The following is a 10,953-nucleotide window of genomic DNA, read 5'->3' as shown; positions in this document are numbered from 1 at the left end:
TGCTGACCTCATTGGATACTGGAGAATGGGATTGCCCCTAATTCTTGTAGACCCAGTTTTTAAGCATTTGGATGGCACAGTGGCTCAATGGTTAGCACTGCTGCCTGACAGTGCCAGGGACCTAGGTTTGATTCAGCCTCAGGTGACTGTGTGGAGTTCGCATGTTGCATCCATGTCTGCATAACTTTCCTCCAGGTGATCTGGTTTCCTCCCACAGTCCAAAGATATGCAGATTAGATGGATCAGCCAAGCTAAATTACCCATAGTGTCCAGGGATGTGCAGGCTAGGTGGATTGGTCATTGTAAATGTAAGGTTGCAGAAATAAAGTAGGGGTGTGGGTCTGGGTGAGATGCTGTTTGGAGAGGTCGTGTGGACTTGATGGGCCAAATAGCCTGTTTCCACACTGTAAGGAATTCTATGACTCTGCTTCCCGCTACCAGGATAGCATTAAAAGTTGACTTTTTTAAAAAAAAACCTAGTTCCACCATCGTTTCCTATGTTTCTGCAAGCCAGTTAAATAACAAAACCTGAATGTGAGATTAAAATGTCCTTGAAGTCTTCTATGTGTTTATACTCAGAAATGCAATGGGAGATATCTTAGTGAGGGATGTTTCAATGTTTGAAGATGTCAGTGTCTCTTATCCAGAGTGAAATGTGAAGTCCAAACTCCCCATTTATTTTCTCAAGTGATACATTCCTCACAAGTAATTGTGTTGCTATTTAGCGGAGTTCTTCTTTGTGCTGTCCTGAGTGTACACCACCATTTGCAAGTTCCCCTCCAAGACAGTGATCATCCTGACTTGGAAATATATTGCTTCAGTGTCACTGAATCATAATCTTTTAACCCCCTTCCTAATGGTCTACCTACGCTAAAGGGCTTAGAGGGCGCTCACCACCACTCTCTCAAGGGTAATAATGAATGTACCAGAAATGCTGGTCCAGCCAGCGACAGTATATCACATAGATGAAGAAGAAATGTACTTAAGCTTTAGTCATGTTCCAAATAAAAATTAATTTTACTCATTTACTTCAAAAGCCACTTTCTTCTTCACATCCAACGTCTTGTGACTTTTGACACTAGAAACAGAGACAAATAATATCCCCAAAGCCCTGGGTTTTGAAATGAGAGATAAGGAAATTTTACCGAACCGTGCCTTATTGCAAAGCACAAGACCATCTTCCTGGCAATAAGTGTAAGTTGGGTTGCCTAATAATCAGAAGGGTTCATATACACACTCCCCTGCAATGGGGAAGATAAAAGACAGTCTGACACTCATTTCTGGAAGTCTATCAGGCTCAAGATGCCTGTTGCAGTATTCTTTCTGTCCACATTTAAATCCTTTCCCAGGAAGGTATGAATGGGCCAGCTCTGATGGGAGCTGCCCACAAGTTACTCCCCCTAAAGTGGCATGAAGTACATGAAGTACAGTGACCCAACCTTGCAACACCCTTCCCTCTCTCTCCAATTTAAGCAACATTTCTCTCATGTCCTTTTGATAAATTGTCACTGAATACTTTTAACTGAGATTTCATGTGCAGAACAATGCCAACAATTCCACAGTACCAAATATTTTCCTGTGAGTTGCTTATGACAAAATACATCTGACTGCTCGGTGAGTGACTCTTAGCCAGGTTGGTGTAAGGTCTCAACATTTAACTTCGGTATATGTGAATTCAGGAGAGCAAAATTGGTCAGGATTTTCCTGACCACTATCGACAACCCATGCTCAAAGTGTTGGTGTTTATTTTAGTAGTCATCTAGTAGTACAGAATTTGAGGATAACTGAGAACAGTCACATTTTATTGAAGATTTTTATTTTACAGTCATCAAGACAATTTGCAAGAAAAACCAAAGTAAAGGAAACTATTTAAAATGTATGAGAAGAGCCTGCTGATTGGTTAGCAAGTGAACTCTGATTAGTTGAGGAATTCTCATGGAATGTGCCCACTCAATAATGACTGACAAGCTTAAAACAAGGTAGTTTGACTCTGGTCAAGACATGCTATAGCAAATAAACAGGAGGGTGACTGTCACCTATTTTATTTGAAATAGGCACAGTATGTGTACATGTTCTTTCTGTATGCAATGAACAGGACATTGGGTGCCACACCACATTGTCAGTCACGGTATGGCAAAATTGCATAATGAACTGGAAGCTTCATATATTAATACACAAGACTCTTTTTGTGCAGACAGAAAGAACATGTACACAAACTGCATGTGCTTTAATGCAAAATAGAGCACAGCAGTTTGCTGTATCATTTCTCAGGTCTGTGCCTTCAACAATCAGAGTCCACCTACCTGCGTTTTTAAAATATAAACAATACTTGATGGTTAACAGTCAGTCATTGTTGACTGGTGCTATCCTCCATAGCAATACCTCTACTAAACAGAGTCCACTTACCAACCAATCAGAACATTCCTCTCCTCTCAAAAAGTCTTTTCTTTTTACTTGGATATTTCTTGCAAATTGTCCTGATTTAAGGGGAAGATAAAAAAAACTTCAATAAAATGTTGTTAGTTTTATTGTTGGATAAAGGCAGAACCAAGCTGAGCAATAGTTCCCCATGAGTGAAAACCCTTCCGTCATTACTGTCAAGGTTCACACATGCAAGTAATGATTTCTTAAGCGAGGTGTTAGAAGCTAACTGCTCATCATGTAGTGCAGCAGGAGGTCAATGTCTTCCAGTGAGAAACAGCAGGAAGAAAACTGGGGAGAAGAAACATTGTTTCCCATTATCTTATTTGATTATTAATAGTAGAATCACAGCATTACTGATTCTAACACTAATAAATGCCCTATTAAGGCATAATACTTCTTTCAATGTAAGCACATGATACAAGACCACAGGTTAAAGCCACATTTAGAAACAGAACTATGTAGAACCTAGTCAACTTTTGGTTGCTATTGCATTGTCTTATCACAGTATTCCATATGTACCCATCAACGAAAAGAAAACAGTGCTTGCAGCCTCATATCCTTCCATACTCAAAATACATTGTGCTTCTTGCAACTTCACATTATTACAGGACATTAAAAAATGTAATTATAGAAAATGAAAACATCAATGAGGGTGTCTGGTTGATTCACAAACATTTCACTGGAGCAGAATTGCTGTCTCCTGAAAGAAAAATAAAAACAGTTTAGCCACCATAAACCTTTAAACAGGATTCTCAGTAGAGAACTCTCTGCTCCAAGCTAATGTTTTAGTTTTAGTCCCTTTTTTTTAACAATTAGAGGTAACAGCATTGCTCCACCTTTCTTGAGCTTCAAATACAAGTGTTTTCTCAAAGCACTTGTCTATTTCTCCTTTTCCACTTATGAAAGAGGTTAAGCCTAGTTTATACGATCAATATTTGTCTGTTCTTTTAAAACATCAGGCAAAAAAGTAACACATTCAAGAAAAGGAAATGGTGTTTGTTCATCTCCTGTTATCTTTACAGCATTGCAAGTAACGTGAATGATCCTTTGATTTTTTTCAAATACCGAATAGTAAAAGCCTGAAACTAGGCTCAACCTCTGAATACTTTGGGTCATTTGGGGCCTCTTACATTGGCCAGGAAAGGACCAGATATTTTTACATATAATGAATAAAAAACTTCCTAGAGTTGTTGTTCAATAGTTGTTATAGTCTCGTAGAAGTCAATCTTTTCATTCCTCTTCGTTGAGCCAGATTTGATGCCATTACAGGTTCTAATCTTGGTGCCTGAGGTGTGCGGTTTAAAGCGAAGTATGTGGCAGCCATTGCACCCTGCAATAAGATTTAAAACAAAATCTGTGAAGCGGATATTACAAGCTACATTCCAACTGCTTAACTACCGAACATAGTTTAATTCTCTCTCGTCTCTTTTCTCTTATTTAGATTCAAACTTTCCTGTACCACACCCATGTGACTGGGTATGAGAGGCTAGACAAGGAGTGTTGGCAGCTATTGGACCTTAGAGGGCATCACAACAAAAACAAATCACAAGTGAGCATTGCTAGATAGTGAATGTTGGTTAGGAGTTGGATCTGTAACTGATCTATCCTTAGATTTTAAGATATAGCGTAATTAAGGGAAAATGTACATTTGGAATGATTTCTTTTATTCATTCATGGGATGTGGGTGTCACTGGCTAGGCCAGCGTTTGATGCCTGGTCCTAATTTGAATCAACCATGTTGTTATGAGTCTGGAGTCACATGTAGGTCAGACCAGGTAAAGATGGCAGATTTCCTTTTCGGAAGGGCATCAGTTAACCAGATGAGTCATCTTAATGACGAACAATAAAGTCACCAATTAGACCACCTTTTTTAAAATTGAATCCAAGTTTCATCTTCTGCCGCAGTGGGATCTGAGCCCAATATCCTCACAATACCAACCTGAGGTCTGGAATACTAATCCTGTGACTTTACTGCCATGCCACAATCTTCCCCTGTTTAGTAAAATTGTTTTTGGCTGCATTCAAAGGAGAAAATTTAACAACAAAAATTGTAAAGCTCAACGTAATGTTTAAAAGTTGATTCAAATTGGCCTTTGAGCTACTACAAAAGAAATACAGCAAACTGGAAGTGGGCAGCATTTACCCCGTGCCTGCTGCATATTTCGACAAAATACTCCAGCAGCATATTATGTATGCAGTGGACAAAGAAGGGACAAATGGTACCCAAATCAGAAGGGAGGAAATTGCAACTGAGATGGAAAGCCAATGATTAGTCTTGTTAGTTAATTTCTGATTGTCTGCCACAACTTCGGTCAGGCTGTCTGAGGAAAATCCAGCTTTGTATTTCCAAAATTAAACATGGATTGCATTTTTATTTGCTAGGAAACTACTTTAATTAATGAGGTTAAGTATAAAAGCAATCAATATTTATATAATGATTCCTGGATTTTCCATTGGGGAAATTGTAGGGCCAAGGATGTGTCTCTTTATTTTTATTTGTGTGGTATTATTATTACTGCATCCTAATTATTTGCAAGAAATTCCCACATTTTGCTAGTTTTTGCTGTGTTCCACTATTGTCAATCTAAAAGACTAGATTCATCAAAAGAGTCACCAATGGATATAAAATGAAGATCGGTGGATGCTAGAATTCTGACACAAAAACAGAAATTGCTGCAGGAATTCACCAGGTCTGACAGCTTCTGTGGAGAGAAAACAGAGTCAATATTTTGCGTCCAGTTACCCTTCTACAGAACAGTTCAGAAAAAGGGTCACTGAACTTGAAATAGTAACTCTGCTTTCTCTGTCAGAACTGCTGAGTTTCTCCAGTAATTTTTGTTTTTGTTTCACCAATGGTATATTTCCTTGACTTTTTTTCTTACCAAAAACGGCCTAATCATCTTTCTAAGTCTGAACCAGGACTTCAGCATCTTGAAAGAAATCACATAGTATAGATACTTTCCAGTCAACTTGTATCATTTTTGTCTGGGCAAGATAAGACTTGAAACTAGGTGTCCTACCTCAGAGGTAGGGACACTACCACTGTGCCACAGGACCCCTAAATCACAGACTATATGAAAATTAAAGGGATTCCTTCCTCCTTTGGCTGTCAACAGCCAATATAGATAGGAAATTAGCTTTTAGGAAGTTTTGACTGTCTGACTGAAGTCAGAGAATGGTATGTTAAAAGGAAAACAAGTTTTAGTTTGTGGTGATATTGTATTTCGCTGTCAGGGTTTTGAGAGGGATTCAGCACAATATCATTTTTTTAAAAAATGAAACCAAGATCATCCACAAATCACTTATGCAATGCTTCATGCACAGAGCAGCATTACAATTATCCCTTGATAGCATTATATGACACCCATTGCATTCTCTATTTAGATAAATTGAGAAATAACTTAGCTCAAATTTCTGGTGACACCAAGAAAAGCAGCTTTCCCATATTCTTTAGCGTTAACCTACAGCACCACTGGCTATCCCTAATAAATTCCTCTGTTACTTGGCAACTCTCACTACACAGCCACATACATTGTCATTCCCTCACATGTGGCTGCCAGGAGGTGAAGCTAACTCTACCAATATTGCTGGGAGCCCTTTGCTTACCCAAGAGCTGTTAACCTGTGTAGAAAACTGTATTTCCTGTGATTCCAGGAAAATACTTTCACTTATTGCAGGGAGTTTTTAATCATGATCTTTTACCTTGACTGTAATTTTAGTTTGATGACAGTAGTCAAATCTATCAATCAGTTGCAATGTACTAAAATACAGTGATTACACTGAACTCCCTTACTCACTGGTTTCCTTGACCACTTCAGCAATCGAAAATGGAAAAGTTGAGCTGAACTGGACAATTCCAACAGGATAAAGCATTGAGAAGTTCCACACAGTCAGTGGACAGAAAATTGTGGGAGTGGGGTCAGTGCTGCTCACCCAATCAGAAGGAAAGTCAGCGGTGAGAAGAATGAGGTAATGTTGCTTGTTTCCACCATGTTATGGCTGAGAGGAAAGTTTCTTTCTAGTCCAACATCATCAGTCCTGGCAGCTCCATCGCTCCCCTGACTCAACAAGCTCAACTGACCCTTAATTATTGTTTTCCATATACTGGGTGGGCTACCAGTTTCAGTGCCCATCAGCCACTCTCTATTATTGGGTCAGCTCAAGGATAGATGGGAAGATGTACTTGCACTGGTTGTATTACGTATCCCCTGCTGAAAATAGGGGCACGTATTATCCCACCCTACATATTCCAACTCTTTCCAACTGCTTTTTTTCAGTAATTGCTTTTCCTTCTGGATGATTTTGCCACATTAAACTTTTTGCTCACAAACAGCAAAATGATTGTCCCACTGCCTATTTTGTGCAAGTGGAAATTGAACATAAATACAACTTTGAATATTGTCGAGGTCAGATTGTCAAGCTAAACTTATTTCACACTGTGCCCATGCTGCTGTGATGCCAACACACTGCTGCACATAAGCCTGGCACAATGTTTAGTATCTATCATACCTACAGTGTCTCAATTCTCTGATTTCTGCCATATCATGAGGAGAAGATGCTGAGATGTAGGTTGGAAGCAATTCAGAGTTCAAATTGGGGAGTTCCTTCAGCCTGTTTACAGAGTACAGCAAGAGGCTACAAATGGGGTCTTCCATTCATTGCAGTGATAATCATGAGAACTGTATAGACCACTGTTTGGTGTTCTTTGAGACAAGTTGCTAATGGGCCTAAAAGAATCTTTCATTCCTGAGTATGAACACCTCTCTGTAGCTATGCAGCAGGGACTTCAGAATAGTGAGTATAGAAGGTACGCAAGTAAAAACCATGCCTATATGTAAACAAATTGACAGGAACTTGCCTTGACTAAATGGGCGTCATGTCTGCTGAGCTGATTCTGTGATAGAAATTCCCGATTCACTATCCAGCGATGTCGAAGGACCTGTGCAGCTGTGTGCCTTTGATGAGGATCTACGTGCAGCAGTTTAGATACCATGTCCTGCAGAAGAAATTTCAATATATTAGATAAGCAACAACTTCTTTCTCCTTTGACGTGGTGTAAGTTTTATCTGATTTAATTCCTGTGAAAAATGTTGAGATCTTTTACTACATTAAAGGAGTGAGCTGTTCTGAAATTATATCAAGTAAAATTCAAAACAGATATACAGATTAACCTCTACATAACTTCGCTGCCAACTATTTTGGTAATTGCACCAAGCCATTTTAAAAGAATTTGTGCCCCTGTAGTAGCTTCCACATTGCCAGTGCATCCCAAAACTATTTAGAGGCAACAAATTACTTTTTAAATATGCAGCAATAGAAACTTACATTATATGGAATCTTTTATATCGTGAAATGTTCCAAAGTATTGGTAGACTCAATACCTAAATCTGACACCAAATCTCATAAAAAGATTTAAGTACTGATAATTAAAAGTTTGGTTAAAGATGTAGTTTTTAAAGAGACTTTGAAGTAAGGGGAGAAAGGTGGAAAATTTGAAGGAGGAAATTTAACAGAAGAGATTTACCAGGATGCTGCCGGGGCTGGAGGGTCTGTGCTATGAGGAATGATGGATAGGCTGGGGTTGTTTACTTGGAGCAGTAAAGGTTGAGAAAGAACCTGATAGAAGTTCATAAGATAATGAGGCACATAGGAATAGGAAAGGACTTTTCCCATTACTATAGGAGTCAACAATCAGACAGCAAAGATTTTAGGTAAAAGATAGAAGGTTAAGAATAGATTGAGGAGAAATATTTTTACCAAGAGGGTAGTAGGAGCTTGGAACCCACTGCCTGAAAGGGTGGTTGAGACAGAAACTCGTAACATGTAAGCAGTAGATTTAAAAAGATATTCACTTGCAATGCTATTGCATCCACGTAAAATGAGACTAGTGTAGTGAGCCCTTCGTTGACCAACACAGATATGATGGGTTGAATGGCCTTCTTCTGTACTACAAATGCTAATGAGTCTATAAATTCCAGAGCTTAAGGCTTGATCATAGTTTCATGTTGGCAGCATATTTGCACATTTTCTTACCAAGTTTTTACAAGCAGCAAAAAGATAAATAAACAGTTAATCTATTTTCAGTCATTGTCATTAGTGATAAATTATGACCAGGACATCTCCATGACTCCATTTACAAGCTTCAAAATCTCCCCAACCCCGACCTCATTCCAAGACCAGTGCTCCCCTCTCATCCCCGCCTCCTTGACCAGTCCGTCTTCTCTCCCACCTATCCGCTCCACTATCTGCCTGCTATCACCGCTCCCCCCTCTATTTATTTCAGAGCTGCCTTCCCCTCCCCCATTTCTGAAGAAGGGTCCCGACCCGAAATGTCAGCTTTCCTGCTCCTCTGATGCTGCCTGGCCTGCTGTGTTCATCCAGCTCTATACCTTGTTATCTCAGACTCCAGCATCAGCAGTTCTTACTACTTGCATGACTCTGGTGCTAAAGAAGAAACCTTGATTTTGCACCTCATCTGAAAGATGTCACCTTTTGTTTGTGTCTTCTTAAGATTTGAAGTAAGGGGAGAAAGGTGGAAAATTTGAAGGAGGAAATTTAACAAAAGAGATTTACCAGGATGCTGCCCGGGCTGGAGGGTCTGTGCTATGAGGAATGATGGATAGGCAGAGATTAATATTATTGTTCAGGTTAAATGAAGCAGGGTTGTGGATATTAATTGTCTTTGAGCACATATAAATAATTTTGGGGGCTCTTGTGGCACAGTGGTAAAGTCCCTACTTCTGAGTCAGGAGACCCAGGTTCAAGTCCCATTTGCTCTAGAGGTGTATAACAACATTTCTGAACATGTTGACAAAGAAATATCTATAAATAGTGCTCTACCTTGGTGTTGTTGGATGAGAGTTGTAAGACTAACCAAGCCAATAAACTCTCTTTACACGAAAAAGTATGTGTCTTAGTTTCTAACTCACCAACTAGTTTTCATTCTTTTAACACCTTTGACAGTTTTGCTACTGCGCTGAAGTGGAAATCGAGGTAATGGGAAGAAATTTCTACGAGATCATCACGTTTAGTGCCAACAATTTGGAGGGAGATCTGTGGAAACCTCCCGAAATGGTTGTCTTAGGTGAAAGCTATGTTGACTAATCAGAAGTATCGCTGTCAAACTTCCACCCCTCACGCTTGAGTTTCAAATGAGGTCTAAAGCCACAACTTTTGTCCCAGAACATCCTCCCACCTGGCGATAGAGCCTTCTCTATGATCTTAGTGCACCACATGATGTGGCATTGATCTCTGGTTTGTGCTGAGTGTTTTATTTCAGTTTGTATAGGGGCTGCAATAGTATTCAATTAATCTTAACTTCCACTTAGGTTACTGTCTGCTGATTTCTGCTGGAAAGTAAATGGATTTAATTGTTGCACGTAACCAAAATTGAGTTCGAGACACATGTCATTAGGGATGGGAAATCAATACTAGGCTTGTTAGTGGTATCTACATGCTGTGAACCTGTGACACAACAAGCATGAAATTTATTATTTCTAATGATGCTTCTTAAGCCAATCTTCCTAACAGGTATTTAAATGCAGCTAGTTTCATATATTTTTGATGGATGTAAATAATAAATGTTGTGGTCCAGCTAGGGATGTTGAGAAACTACAAGGGTTATTAAAAGTATTTTAAGCAGAAAAACATTGGCTCTTGCGGAATCCTTGGAAATTTGTCAAATATGTTTGGGAAACGCTATGTAAGGAATATTCTGAAAACATTTTGTCTTTGAATGTTGCATTGATAATTGTTCCTTGTAATATAACATTCACTGAGCAAAAGGTATAAGGGAAAGAAAGATTTAAGGATTAACTTAACTATCATGAAACATATGTTAGAAAACAAAAGGAAATCTCCCAGATCAAATGGACTGATGCAAGTTATCAAGTATCTGACAGTTTTACGAAACAACTGCTGAGGTCAAAGATCGGAGGTCCTAGAGGAGATGCATCTTGTAGTGTCTAGTAGAATGTTATGATGTCAATAGAGGTCAGATGTGTCTTTTTTTTAGAATTCAAAAGATGATATTTTTACTATAAGATTGCAGCTACAAGGTTCATGGCATAAATCAAAATAATTTTATGAAACAGTAATCAAAGAGCATGAATATTTAAAACTATATTAATTTGAATATCAATTATATTAAAGATATTCAGGATGCAATGAACACAGTTACTTACTTTCTAAACTGCACATTTTAACTCAAATTTCATCCACAGTCACTTGACTTACAGCCCAAAATTAACATCAGATACTTAGCAACTTAGCCTGAATACTGTTTTGAAGATTTTCATAATAGTTGAAATTTCTTGGGATTTCTGCTTACATCTGGCAAGGTTTTCTCCTTCAGTCACCTCATAGTAGACTCCTAGTTCAGGAACAGGCCTAGTGAGCATCTTAAACAGAGTCAACTCAAATCAGCACCCGAGACAACAAGGTGCAGGGCTGCTGTGTCCATCCAGCCCTGCACCTTGTTGTCTCGGATTCTCCAGCATCTGCAGTTCCTACTATCTCTGATTCAAATCA

At 38.9% G+C, this 10,953-nt stretch overlaps 1 protein-coding gene across 1 annotated transcript in view; it reads right to left on the bottom strand.

The window, feature by feature from the left end:
• Positions 1 to 3,316: 3,316 nt before the first annotated feature.
• rps6ka2 (ribosomal protein S6 kinase, polypeptide 2) overlaps positions 3,317 to 10,953 on the bottom strand; it is a 215,478-nt gene continuing 207,841 nt past the window's right edge. Inside the window, exons 20-21 of the mRNA XM_048600975.1 lie at positions 7,283 to 7,420; positions 3,317 to 3,754 (exon numbers count right to left, since the gene is read on the bottom strand). Of these exons, the coding sequence (XP_048456932.1) occupies positions 3,629 to 3,754; positions 7,283 to 7,420 (264 nt within the window). The 3' untranslated portion in view covers positions 3,317 to 3,628. The remainder of the gene's footprint in view (positions 3,755 to 7,282; positions 7,421 to 10,953) is intronic.

The sequence above is a fragment of the Rhincodon typus genome, chromosome 9, assembly GCF_021869965.1.
Source record: "Rhincodon typus isolate 14 chromosome 9, sRhiTyp1.1, whole genome shotgun sequence".
NCBI lineage: Eukaryota > Metazoa > Chordata > Chondrichthyes > Orectolobiformes > Rhincodontidae > Rhincodon > Rhincodon typus.
The sequence above is the reverse complement of the archived record's forward strand: the minus strand, read 5'-3'. Positions and strand labels throughout refer to the sequence as shown.